At 44.3% G+C, this 13,785-nt stretch overlaps 2 protein-coding genes across 2 annotated transcripts; both read right to left on the bottom strand.

Annotated features, from left to right (window-relative positions):
- Positions 1–4,857: 4,857 nt before the first annotated feature.
- Positions 4,858–6,700, bottom strand: LOC147307763 (tripartite motif-containing protein 16-like). Its single transcript, XM_086273098.1, has one exon. It carries the CDS (start codon positions 6,538–6,540, stop codon positions 4,858–4,860), a length of 1,683 nt encoding a protein of 560 aa, XP_086129224.1. The 5' UTR covers positions 6,541–6,700.
- Positions 6,701–9,809: 3,109 nt separating this feature from the next.
- Positions 9,810–12,803, bottom strand: LOC147307762 (uncharacterized). Its single transcript, XM_086271618.1, has one exon. The coding sequence runs from the start codon at positions 12,801–12,803 to the stop codon at positions 11,664–11,666; it is 1,140 nt and encodes a 379-aa protein (XP_086127744.1). The 3' UTR covers positions 9,810–11,663.
- Positions 12,804–13,785: the final 982 nt, after the last annotated feature.

Raw genomic sequence — 13,785 nt, 5'->3', positions numbered from 1 at the left:
AATCAACCCAACTAAAGTCATCAGTGATCTGAAGATTATTAGGGACTCAGAGTTTCAGTCTTAGTTCTATTTGATCTCATTGCTGCCTTTGATACTGTTGATCATGACATTTTAAATCAAAGGTTTCATCATTTAGTTGGTTTAACTGGACAGTTCTCAATTGGCTCTCGACCTTTGACCCAGTTAAACCTCTCAGGTCATCAGGTTCAGATCTGTTAACTGTTCCCAAAATCAGATGTAAGTGTGCTAAGAGTGTGTTCAGTTACTGTGCTCCTGTTCTTTGGAGCATGCAGCCATAGTTTGCCTGCTGTGGCTGCATTCAAAACTAACAACTATGTTTCCATGCTTTGTGAATAACACTGACATCTGTGAGATTTGAGCTGATTTAGTTCGAGTTAAGACTGTTTATTAGAACATTACAAAGTTATTTTAAAAACTTCATCATTTTCTTGAACCCAAATATAATTCAGTTGAAAAATATACATTTTAAAATGAGGTGAGGATGGTGGGGGAGGCACGATGGTCTTGTAGGGTTAGACCCTGATTAAGGGGTATTTTTGAAAGTAAAGCCCATCTCTCAAAGTCCCTGCCGGCCTGCCTCCACCTCGGGAAGTCTGTGGGTGCAGACGGACGTGAGGAGCACCACAGGCGGCAGAGGACTGTCTGTAGCCCCGGAGTGAGGGTCAGAGAGCCGAAGCAGACAGCGAACTGTGGCACAGTGCAGAAAACAGAAGCTTTCCCTCCCTGCCTCCTTTATCTTAATCTTCTAAATAAATCTTCTATAAAGGCACTTTCTCTCGGTCTCAAGGTTTGTTTAATGCTAAAAGTTCACCGTAAAAAAGAGACGCACTTGTGTGATTAGCCGCTCCCTGATTTCAGTATGTTAGCCTACAAGCTGAGCTCTGATCAGGTCCTACATGAGTTGTATTCTTGTGTTAGTCCACTGAGACCATCGCAGTTTTACCTGTTATGCGTAACTTTATCTCGGGTTTCCGGCTGATATCCAGCAGTCTCTGCTGAAGGTTGATCTCATACTGGACGATCAGACGTTCTGTTAACCTCAGAGCAGATTTCTTCTGCAGCAGTCAGCCGGTCTCTCCACTATTGCTTCTAAACGAACAATAAAAAAAATGTAATTATAGAAAAACACTTCTGAGAAGATAAAGTTTTAGTTAAAGTCTGTAATGAGGGCATGTTGCTCACATTTGCAGGTGAAATTAAAAGTGTGTAAAAATGAAGTTATTTGTGCACTCTGATGCAAATGAGAACTTGAGTTCTGACATTTTTCAGCAACATTAAGAGTAAAAAAAACCTTTCAAACAAAAAAGAACTCACTTATTACTGACTGACTGATGATCTATTTTGGAGTTGATCTCGAAACTGATCTACATCTTGATATTTTTCAAAATAATCTTCACTATTGGGGGTGGCTGTAGCTCAGGCGGTAGAGCAGATCATCTACTGATCGGTTCGATTCCCGGCTTCACCTAGTCTGCATTTCAAATATCCTTGGGCAAGATACTAACTCCAAGTTGCCTCAAGTTGCTCTTTGATCTGTGGAATGTGTGTCTGAATGTTGGTAGAAAGCACTAAGAAAAATGTGCTTGTGCGAATGGGAGTGAGTGGGTGAATGCACAAGTTTTGTAAAGCGCTTTGAGTGCTCAAGATTGAGTAGAAAAGCGCTATATAAGAACCAGTCCATTTAAAACTCCCTGTCATGTTTTCACGAATACACATTAAATAGATCTGACTGATACAAACTGTAGGTTTAATATTAATGTTAACACTTCAGAAAAGCGATTACAGTTTTACCGCTGGTCTGTAAATCTTTCTCAGGTTTCCAGATGTTATGCAGCTGTCTGAGCCGCTCTTCCCCGCTCCAGACGACGATGCCTTCATCCTCGTGTTTCACTACAAGCTGTTCTCCCTCTTGACTGATGCAGAGTTCCTCCTGTTCCTCTTTGATCTGTGGGGGATCTGTGTCCTCCTGGTCCAGATTGAAGTTCCTCTCCTGCTTCCAGACCTGCTGGCCAGCCAGATCTTCCTCCTCCTTACACTTCATGTTGATGTGGGACTTGAGGAACAAAGTAAAAAGAAAAAGATTAGACAGGTAAAGGTGCAGCCTCAGTCAGCAGGGCTGTACACTGTGAGCATGTTGCTCACATATGTGAGAGAGGTTTGTACAAATGTTTCAGAAGCACCATGTGACTCCCTCTCTTTGTTGGAAAGTCTTATTAATTCACTTTATAACTATTACTTTGAAGATAAATTTCTACCATCACAAAAATATTATGACCTCTTTAAAAACAAACAACGGCAACTACATGACTTAAATTCCATGTTTAGATGAAGGTAATGGTCAATGCCTTTTGACAGGGGAAAAACCTCCACACAGAAGAATCTTACTTGGCTGAATCATAAATTATTCACCATGATTAAAACTGCAGATGAGCAATAATCTGCATTTTATTTTAGCCAAAGAGGAATGTTTCTGTTTGTCTGTGATCTGACTTTTTCTGCTGGGTCCAAATTTCATTTTATCCTGTGTAAGTTTGTTTCTCTTCCTGTTAACTAGCAAAGTCAAAATCACCTTGATTCATTTAACTTTAATTCAATTATAAATGTAATCATTTTATTGAACAATTAATTTCATTTCAATGAAAAACAATTACTTAAAAGAAAGAGATTAAGTTGGAGAGAGACATGTGGCCATCTTTTAGTGAGTTAGACCCTGATTAAGGGCTATTTTTAAAAGTAAAGCCCATCTCTCAAAGTCCCTGCCGGCCTGCCTCCACCTCGGGAAGTCTGTGGGTGCAGACGGAGGTGAGGAGCACCACAGGCGGCAGAGAACTGTCTGTAGCCCCGGAGTGAGGCGTCGTGAACCGAAGCAGACAGCGAACTGTGGCACAGTGCAGAAAACCGAAGCTTTCCCTCCCTGTTTGGTTTTGATGTGTCTCATGAAAGTCTATTGTTAAAAGTTGACCTTTAAAAAAAACGGACGCACTTGTTTGATTAGCTGCTCTCTGATTTTAGCCTGTTAGCTTACAGACTGAGCTCAGATCGTTCCTGTGTTAGTTCATTGAGAACATCACAGTTTTACATACCTGCTGCGTGACTTCATCTCGGGTCTCCGGCTGATATACAGCAGTCTGAGCCAGTGGCGGATCTCATCATCCTGGACGACTGTTTTTAATGTTTTTAACCACGGAGATTTCTTCTGCATCATCAGTCTCTCATTGTTAAACTCTCCCAGAAACTGAAGACAGTTGTGCCATTTCCGCGCTTCTTGTTCTTCTATTGAGTAGACGGCAGACTACACATGTCCAAGGGTAATACTGTCCTCCTCAGGCCATTGGCATCAAGTCAAAGCCTTAAAGTCTGGTACTTTGCGCATGGTCATTTTTTACGAACAGCAGAATCACAAGACAAAGCGTGCCAATGTTTATACTTTTCACTGTGACTGCCAAATAGATGAAAAAGTAGATGTTAAAAAACAACTTATAGTTTTGTCATTGGGCTGGTAGAAAGCTATGAGTTTCTGTCCCTTTGTCTGACCTTAGAGACTTATTTTAAAAGGAAACATTACAATCCTTTAAAGCAAGTATTTTCACCTCTGTTCCCCCCTCTGTACTTAGCTTTTTTGTTGTCATGTCAGTAATTGTCCAGTTGATGGCTCCCTTGGATCACAAGCCTGTCTCATGAGTCCAAGTGAATATATTCTTAATAAACAGCTTTGAAGAATTTGTGACCAACTTTGTTTCATTCGGAACATCATCATCATGAGTCAAACTCACTCTTGGATCTACAAAATATTTAACAAAAACAAACATCACTGAATCATAAGGTATTTGCTCCAACTCTTAGTCCAGAAACACATGAGTGAACTAGATCAGCTGCTCCTCCAGTTCAGCTGTGGATTTATATCATTATTTATATTTGTAAAGTGGATATGCAGTTTTTCAGTACTAATATAAGCATTTTATATCATTGCTTTATTGACAGATGTTTGGTGTTCAAGGTCAGGCATCAGTTTGAAAAAAACAAACAAACACACTGAGTTGAACTTGAACTTCCTACTGACAAAAACTAAAATTGGTGCAAAAATAACCAGAAACATATAAGAAGCATCCTGGAGGTGCTGCAGACAAGATAGGACCAATAACATGTCAACAGGAAATCCTTTTTACTAATTTGTTTATTTCTTTTTAGATTTTTACTCTCCATTTTAAGCCATGATGTTTGCTGATACTGTGTTCCTACTGTTTGTTCTCATTAATAGTTCTGTTTTTAACATTCTGTGCTGAAGCTGGAGGAAATGTTTCTACAGTGTCAGATGATACAGCTCCAAACTAAATAAGTGACTAACTAACGATGCTTTAATACACTTTACTATAAATTATGATATAGTGCACTTTCTTAAAATTTCTTATTGCTCTGTAATTAATTGTTTTCTTTATAAATGTACAAATGAGAATAAAATCTGTGTGATAAAGGAAGGTCTGTAGACTTCTCTGTTAAGATCAGTGAAGAGAAACAACAACATACAAATACCTAAGAAAAATATTCAGTAAACATTTAGAAGATAGAGAAGTTTATGTTGTCATGTGGAGAAATTTTTCAAATAAAAATATCCATAAGCATTGATAGTCTCCATGGCTGAACAGACACAGGAAAGAGCTCCACCTATAAAACGTAAAAACATCAAGACAACATGTTGAAGATGTCGAGGTACTGCCCATAATGTTTGACTGACATCTGATTTATGTGCAGCACATAAATACCACAATAATGATGGAGAGAAACTAAAAGGGAACTAAAATACAGATTTAAACTTACAACAATATGAAAGACTTCAGTCTATTTCACTTTAATCAACTCAGCAGTGGCTCCATAATTACAGTAAAGACTCAGTCCAGCATAGAGCGGCTGAGTGAATGTGGTCTGGACTCTGTGGAGGAGAGTCATGGTTTCAGAGACGCTGTAGAAGGACAAAATACCTGCTCTGTGATCCAGGTACACTCCTACTCTGGAGGAACGAGGACCTGAGACACGAGTTTGGATGTTGTTGTACCGAAATGTAAAACTGTTGTTGTTACAATTTAATGACCAAGATTTGTCATTCCATCCAAATTCAGATTCACCTCCTTTTCTGCTGATATTCTTGTATGCGACTGCTACATCAACTCCTGCCCCTCTCCATCTCCCTCTCCACTCCACCTCCCAGTAACAACGTCCAGTCAGACTCTCTCTACTCAGGACCTGAGACACTTCATTGAATCTGTCTGGATGATCAGAATAAGACTGTTGTTGTTTCATTAATGTTGCTTTTCTGTTCCCCTCTGATAATAACAGCTTTTTGTGTGCTGTGTTTGGATCCAGTGTGATTTCACATGAATATTTTAAGAATCCAGCTCTGGTCTTTGGCTCTGGTTGTGACAGTAAAACATCCACTTCAGTGACTGTCAGTGAGATGTTTGTCCGTTCCTCTCTCAGAATGTCCTGTAGTTTATCTCTGACCTCTGACACAGCTGCTGTCACATCCTCAAAGTAGCTCAGAGGACGGATATTGATGCTGGATGAGTCTGTAGACTCACTGAGTGCTGACAGTGAGGGGTAGTTGTGTAGAAACTGGATGTGATCCTCTGTGTGTGAGAGCTGCTTCAGCTCAGCATCTTTCCTCTTCAGCTCAGTGATCTCCTGCTCCAGCTTCTCCTGAAGCTCTTTGACTCGACTCACTTCAGTTTCCTGCTGGGATCTGATCTGCTGCTTCACATCAGAGCTTCTTTTCTGGATGAGATGGATCAGCTCAGTGAAGATCTTCTCACTGTGCTCCACTGTTTGATCAGCAGACTGATTGATGGCCTCCACCTCCTGTTGAAGCAGCTTCACATCTTTCTCTCTGTCCTGGATTCTCTGCTGGATGTTTTGTCGACTCACCTCCAGCTCTCTCTGCCTCTCAGTCCTTTCTGCTGCAGCTGAGACTGTGTCGTGGCCTTTATGTTCATCCACAGGGCAGAGATAACAGATACTCTGCTGATCAGTACGGCAGAACATCTTCATCACCTCATCATGACGAGAGCAGATCTTCTCCTGGAGCTTCTTGGAGGGCTCCACCAGCTTGTGTTTCTTTAATGGAGCCACATCATAATGAGGCTGAAGGTGTTTCTCACAGTAAGATGCCAGACAGAATAAACAGGACTTGAAGGCTTTCATTTTTCTTCCAGTGCAGACATCACAGGCCACATCTTCAGGTCCAGCATAGCAGTGATCAGCAGGAGCAGCTTGGAGTCCAGTCTTCTTCAGCTCCTCCACTAAAACTGCTAACATGGTGCTTTTCACCAGGACAGGCCTCGCTGTGAAAGTCTGTCTGCACTGAGGGCAGCTGTAGATTTTCTTCTTTTCCTCTTCATCCCAGAAGCTTTCAATACACTTCATGCAGTAGCTGTGTCCACAGGGAATAGTCACCGGATCCTTCAGTAGATCCAAACAGATCGAACAAGAGAAGGTTTCTCGGTCTAGCTGAACTCCTTTCTGCGCCATTTCTCCTCTCAGTGTCAGTGACTGTGTGAGTTTCACTTCCTTAATATAGAAACTGGTCTGATCTGAACAACAAGTGTTGCTGCTGTGAATGGGGCCTGCCAGCTCTAACACACGTTGGTTACACCCATCTTCATAATGTAGATCTAAAGGGGAGGGAACACAGAACGATATGGACAGACAGGAGGTGCTGAGCTAGAGAGCAGGAAGAAGAGGAAGGGTTTTCATGCTGCGATTCATTCCAGAAAGCAGGAAGAGGCTCTGTGTTTAATTGTTTTTTGTTCAAACCTTTAACTAAATAATATAAATGTCAATAACTGGATGCCTCTCTATTCTTTTTGTTAATCTGCTAAATGAATAGTTTGTTTCTTTTAACAATTCAAATAGCAGAAATGAACAGCTGACAGCTTGTCAGACTCAGACTGTAAACCATAGAGACAGTTTATATATACATTTAGTCAGGGCAGTGCAGAGATGTTTAAAGGGGCGGGTGCTCACAGTTAAAAAGGGCACATAGAAGCAGGCTGAAGAACAACAACCCACATTCATCAAGAATCTAATATGGAATCACATCACACTACATCACTGTCATCAGGTGGGCACAATGCAAAGCAAACGTAGCCCATTTTTTACCTGATGGGGTACAATGTTGCTGTTTGGGGGGTTGCTTCTGCTCTTGCTGCTGATAGTGCTGGAGGGCAGGGCTGTGTTGATCTGAGACTGTAGAGATTAAACAGTCCACAGGAGAGAGGGTAGCTGATTAAACAAGTGTTATGAGATAATAATAAAACGCAAAGATTGGTCACGGCGCTTGGAACCATAAGGCAACAAAACTGGGAAATAAACTAAGCTCTGCCTGTGAATCACTCTTTGCCTCTCTTCTTCCTTCCATCTCCTCATCTCATCTATCACATTCCACTTGCTGTCCATCTGAGAACGAGGCACAGTTTGCTATTGAATCCATCTATTATTTAATTATACATTTTAACAACTCTTGCACCTAATCCATAATAAAGCAATGATAGAAAAATGTTATAGAACAAAAACTTTGTGTTTATTATGTCTGTGAAGGTTCTCAGTCATCCAGGTCATCGTAGTCAAATCAGCTTGCAAAGAAAAGCGTCTGGACTTGTTTAAGTTGCTTGAAGACTGTTGAAATCTCCCAATTCTTTGAATCTTTGGGCTGAAGGAAGGACAATACTCGGTGTATAAATGCTCAATCAACAATCATTTATTTCCATACAATTCAACAGTCAGAGCATTACAACGTCCGGACGGGAGAGATGCCTGCAGAGGTTCGACAGCATGTCTCAAAATGGTAGCAACTTTCACAGACTTTTATAGCTAGTCACAGCCCCCCTCTTTGTCATAAAAGCTGCATCTTCACATGTTTTTCTAATTCTTAGCGAGCCTGGCTCCTGACCTTGCCTCCCTGTCTTTCTGTGTGAAGCAGGAAGGGGGGTAAGGAATGTGGTTTTATCTCTTCTGCCCAGACACCTAGTTGGTCTGTGCACAGATTTTTGCCAATTTGTTTTTAAGATTTTGGTTCATTCTTTCCACTTTTCCCTGAGATTGTGGATGGTAAACTGTACCATATCTATGTTGCAACCCCAACATACATTCCACCTCAGCGAGATCTCGATTTTTAAAGTGAGTGCCATTATCTGATCTTACCTTCTCTGGGAATCCATGCCAGGGGACATAATAATTCACCAGACATTTGATCACTGTTTTACTATCCTCTCTGCGCGTTGGCCACGCCTCTGGCCAGCCAGTCAGACCATCCACACACACCAACAGATATCTAAACCCTCGAACAGTGGTTATCATGTCAGTGTAATCAATCACAATTTCCTGGTCTGGTCTTTCTTGCAAAGGAAACTTACCCATTTCTGGTTTCACGGTGGGCTTCGGATTGTATTGTCCACAAATCAGGCAGGTTCTCACATGTTCCCTTACCAGGTTTTTCATGTAGGGATGCCACCAATGACACAAATCCCTTTCCATCTGGGCCACTCCCACATGACCTAGCCCATGAGCTTCTTTGATTTTCTCCTGGGCCACTTCTGCTGCGAGCACTGGCCGCCCATCGGGCCCTCTCCACAATCCTTCTGATTGTACGGCCCCTCTTTCCTGCCACACCGCCTTTTCCTCGGGTGAGGCTCCTCCTTGCGCCTTTTCGATGTCCTCTCGCTGTTGGGCTGGCAGGTCTCCCCATTCCATACCCATACTTACCATTTGTTTTCCTTCCTTATAGCCTGCCGCCCGTTTTGCTTCCTCGTCGGCTGCTCTGTTTCCTTTCGCCACCCAAGTGTCAGACTCGTCATGCCCTTTACACTTTATGATAGCGACCTCCAGAGGTTCTTTCAGAGCGTCCTCCAGCTGTCTCATTTCCTCCTCATGTTTGATCGGTTTATTTGTGGCTGTTCTGAATCCAGCCCTCCTCCATTGCCCCAGCTCCACATGTGCTGCTCCAAAAACATATGCTGAGTCAGTATAAATGTTAACTCTTTTTCCTTTCCCTAATCTCAGAGCTTCTATCACTGCAATAAGCTCTGCTCTCTGTGCTGACTGAGGCCCTTCTAATGTTCCTGATTTCTCCACCAGCAGCTGGTCTCCAACTCCTTTCACCACTGCATAGCCTGTTTTCAATCCTTCACTCGGATCTCTAAAACAACATCCATCTGTAAAATAATCATCTGCCTCACTCACCGGTTCTGCTCTCAAATCAGACCTTACTTTCTCTTCAACCTCTACTATTTGTGTACAGTCATGAGGTGTTCCCCCCCCATTTGATCTGCCATGTTAATCCCTTCATGTGTGAAGGTCAAGTTTGGAGACTCCAGAATCTTAGTCAGTCTCTGTTGTCTCAGTGGGGTCATTGTAAATACCTGTGAGTTCACATAGGCCACCACACTGTGTGTTGTGAGCACTTTCAGTGGGTGCCCTCTCACAATGTGAGCCACTTTCTGAATTATTTTTGCTACCCCTGCTGCATGTTGTGTGCACATGGGGTGTCTTTTTTCTGTGTTATCCAGGCCAATGCTGATATACATCAGCACTTGTCTCTTTCCCCCTTTTTTCTGAAACAACACACCATTTACTACTCCATTTGTTTCAGAAACATCAACTGAGAAATCAGAGTTATAATCTGGGATTGCCAAATCTGCTGCACGAGACAGGGCCTGCTTTAATTCAATGAACCGCATTTCAGCTTCAGTGGTCCAGTTGAGATTAGCTGTGAGATCTCTCATGCCGTGTTCTTTCACCAAATCCCTCAAAGGTTTGGTTTTGCCCACATAGTCAGGAATGCAGTGTCTACTGTAACCTGTGAGCCCAAGAAATGACAACATTTCTTTAACTGTACGTGGCTGGGGGTGTGACATAATTGTTTCCCTCTGGGACGCCAACATGCCCACCGTCTGCATCGCCACCACACGACCTAGAAATGTAACTTCAGTTCTGACAAGTTGGAGTTTTTCTCTACTTACTTTAAAGCCTGTTTTAGCCAGCTGACGAAGCACAGTCATTGTCGCTTGAAAACAAGCATCAGCTGTTTTAGCGGCAATCAGCAAATCGTCCACATATTGGATCAGTGTGCATCCTTCAGGTAATACACATGGAGAAAGAGCATTTTTAAGTACCTGATTGAAAATGCCAGGTGAAAGGGCAAAACCCTGCGGCAGCCGTGTGTAACGCAGCTGCTGGCCCCTGTAAGTAAATGAAAAAATATCTCTTAAGGATGGATGCAGAGGGAGACAAAAGAAAGCATTTGCCAAATCTATGCATGTGAACCACCGCTGATCTGGAGATAAATTAGTCAGAGCTGTGTACGGGTTTGGTACAGGTACTGTTTGTGTCTTAAGGACAGCGTTTATTGCCCTAAGGTCATGTGCCATGCGATACTTGCCCGTGCCTGACTTTTCAACTGGGAGGATCGGAGTATTCCATGCAGAGGAAGACGACTCCAGCACACCCACCTGCAGGAGCCCTGAAATAGTTTCTGCAATCCCATTATCTGCCTCTGGGCTGTGTCTGTATTGTGAACGCCAAATAGGGGTGTCATCCTTTAACTCAAATGTGACGGGTGAACAAAATGTTAAACCCACATCAGTTGGACCTTTAGACCACAGAGTGTCTGGGAGTTCTGTTAAGCCTTTAACAGCTTCCTCATGATCAGATTTCTCCCTGCCATGTGTTCGCTTTAAAAGTTTGTGTTCTAACACACTCTGATCAGTAGCAGTCACAGAAATTCGATATGTTTTACAACTGGGTGAGTATGAGACATCAGTGAGTTGTGTTTGTTGCCAATCTGTGGCCCTTGTGGCTGTTCTCACCATGGGGCCTAAATCTTTTGCTTGATGACCCTCGTGCACTGCCAAAGACACATGGGGAACCGCTTCATCCCCCATTCTATACCAACTCATTTTATCTTCAGGGAGTGGAACAAACGCTGCCACTCCAGCTGTACCAACATAAATGTCCTGAGAGTTAAGCTCCCAAGTTGTCTCATCTAAACACTCATTAAACAATTCCTCAAACCACTCAGTGCGCTCGCGATCGTAAAACAAGGTCACGTGGTAGGGGTCACGCAAGGGTGAGTAAACCGACATGGACATTATCCAGGGACGCCAGAGTTGGTACTGTGCCAGAATTCCATCTGATGTGGTCAGTCGCGCCCAGTAAATCTGCGCTGTGCGTTCACAATCCTCAGATAACAGCCACTGTCCTCTCATTCCTGATTGCAAACAGGACAGCTGTGTGCCATCTTTCAAAGTCACTGTTAATCCATCAGCTCCACACATGATAGTAGCTCCAAGCTTAATGAGCAGGTCCCTGCCCAACAGATTAACTGGAACTTGTGATGAAATCATGTATGAATGTGTTAAGGACTGGCGTCCTAACTCCGTCTTTAGAGGGACGGTCACTGGCAAGGTCATAGGTACCCCAGAGAAGCCGATAACACTGATTTTTGTGTCTGTGAGTGGGATGTCGTCAGGAGCCGTACGAATGGTGGAATACGTCGCTCCTGTGTCCACTAAAAAGGGCAGGTTACGTCCTTGAACCCTCAGTGGCACCAGGGGGTCTGCCCCTCCCCCTATGCCCAGGCCTCTCTGTGGGGTGTGTCAGTATTGTCCCTGCTGCCAGTATTCCACTGAATACTGGCCTGGAGGAGCCATCTGTGAGTTGGGGGCCGACCATTGTCCACGCCCCCTTCTGGCCGAACGTGGCATGTTGGTATTGAACTGCTGAGGTGGTTCTGGGCACTCTCGAACCCAATGTCCAGTCTGACCACAGTTGAAACACACAGTACCTGGCACGTACGGACCTCTAAGCGCACCCCTTTGTCTACCCATGCCGCCGCCTCCTCCCCGTTGACCACCACGTGAACCCCAATTTCCTCTACCGACCCCACGGCCACCCCAATTTGTGCCTCGCGCGGGTCCCGGTGTGTCTACTGGCAATGCATTAGGATCAACATCAGTCCCCATTTGCTGGAAACCTTGAGCTACCATTACTTTTGCTATTTTTTCATCCTTTTTCTTGTCATTTGCCTTTCCCCTCATTTCACCCAGCTGTAATTTCAACAATTGCTCTTTCATGTTATCTGTCTCCTCAGTTTTAGCCATAACCTCATCATGAGCTGTCTGCAGGCGATGCACCAGATGTTTCTCCCACACGTGAGACTCCGCCCCCTCCATGTCGGGATTATCAGTCATGGCCACTCTGACCCTTTCGGGCACACCTTTTAACACAGCGTCTCTAAACCACAATTGTTGCATCCCCTCTCTACCAGGATGCTGGCCAGTGTTAAGGGCCCATGTGGCTTTAGCCTGTTCTATGTACTTCCTTGGAGTTTGATCAGGCTTCCACAACAACTTCAAAATCTTAGCAGCATTTGGAGTGGGATATTTTTCACGTAATGCATGAGATATTTCATTCACAACACGGCAGAACGGGGTGCTATCAACCATCAATGCTGTACCTGCTATTTTTTCTATGTCATCCAGTGCTGTGCCTTTGACACATCTGGCCACCACAGCTCTGAAATCACCTAGGGCCAGTTGAACACCTGTTGTTGCTCTGTCAAACTCTCTCAACCACCTCGCACCTCCGTCCGTAATAGGAGGTAATAACTCAGTCAATGCAGTTACATCTCCCACCCCGTATGGTTTGTATTTCATGTGACCCCCAGCGGTCACCACCAGGGGGAATGTCCCCGGCAGAGACAAAGTGTCCCTATCTTCCTGGCTCCGACGCGTCATGGGGTGTGGTTTGTTTGCAGGTTTGGGCTTGACTACTCTGCCTCTTCCTGATTTTTCTCTAGCTCCGGCCCCGGCCCTCTAGCTCCGGCCCTGCATCTAATTTCTGCTTTTCCCAGACACTTACTGGCGTATTATCATCCAGTGTGCCGGATAACCAGCCCTCGTATGCGTCCCCATCGGGCCCGCACACCTCACCTTTCTCAACCTGTGGTGCAACAACTACTCCACTACCTGCCTCATCATCAGAAATTTGATGACGCTGCTCTAGAGTTATTATAGCTGTTTCAAGCAGCCGCACAGCCCGCTCTTCTTCAGTCTCTACCTGCTGGGGAGACTGTTTCATGGGCGGTGACTGCACTCCGCCACAAGCTCCCTCCTCATTAACAAAAGTGGAGCTTTGCTTTATTCTTTCACTCTTCGGGGCTGGAGTAGGTCGTTTGGGCTCTTTAGATATATCACAATCCACATAACCTCCTGTCACTTCTAAAACTTGGCCATTCTCACCAGAGAGACAGCCCTGCTCCACCCTCAGCACAGGGTAAAGGGGGGCGGGGGCCTGATAGGGAGGGGGAAAACCAGTGAGCGATGACTTCACCGGAGAAGCCGGCAGCATCAGCTTCTCAGGCTCCTCCCTTCTCTCCCTCATCCAGTGCTCCACCCCCTGGCATGTCACAGCCCACCTCGTTACACGGGCTTTCTCCTCCTGAATTTCCTGCAACTTTTTCCCGAGTTTCCGCCTGCTCCAGAAAGAGGCCTCCTCTAACTGTGTACTAATCTCCTGCTCTTCTTCCTGGAGCTTCTGTGCTATTCCCAGAAGCAATTTTGCCAACGAACCTCTTGTTTCTCCTCTCACTCCTTCCTTATCACACAACTTTTTAACTTTCGCTGCCACAGCTGCAGCCTTTGATTTTTTCTCACCCACGCTGCCAGGTCGCATGACCCTCAGCGCCCGCAACAACTCCTTCACCTGCTCATCAACAGT

This window comes from Aulonocara sp. 'chitande type north' Nkhata Bay, linkage group LG18 (assembly GCF_057382095.1).
Source record: "Aulonocara sp. 'chitande type north' Nkhata Bay isolate Kocher_YH1m ecotype deep benthic linkage group LG18, A_spYH_male_GT1.1, whole genome shotgun sequence".
NCBI classification, from domain to species: Eukaryota; Metazoa; Chordata; class Actinopteri; order Cichliformes; family Cichlidae; genus Aulonocara; species Aulonocara sp. 'chitande type north' Nkhata Bay.
The sequence above is the reverse complement of the archived record's forward strand: the minus strand, read 5'-3'. Positions and strand labels throughout refer to the sequence as shown.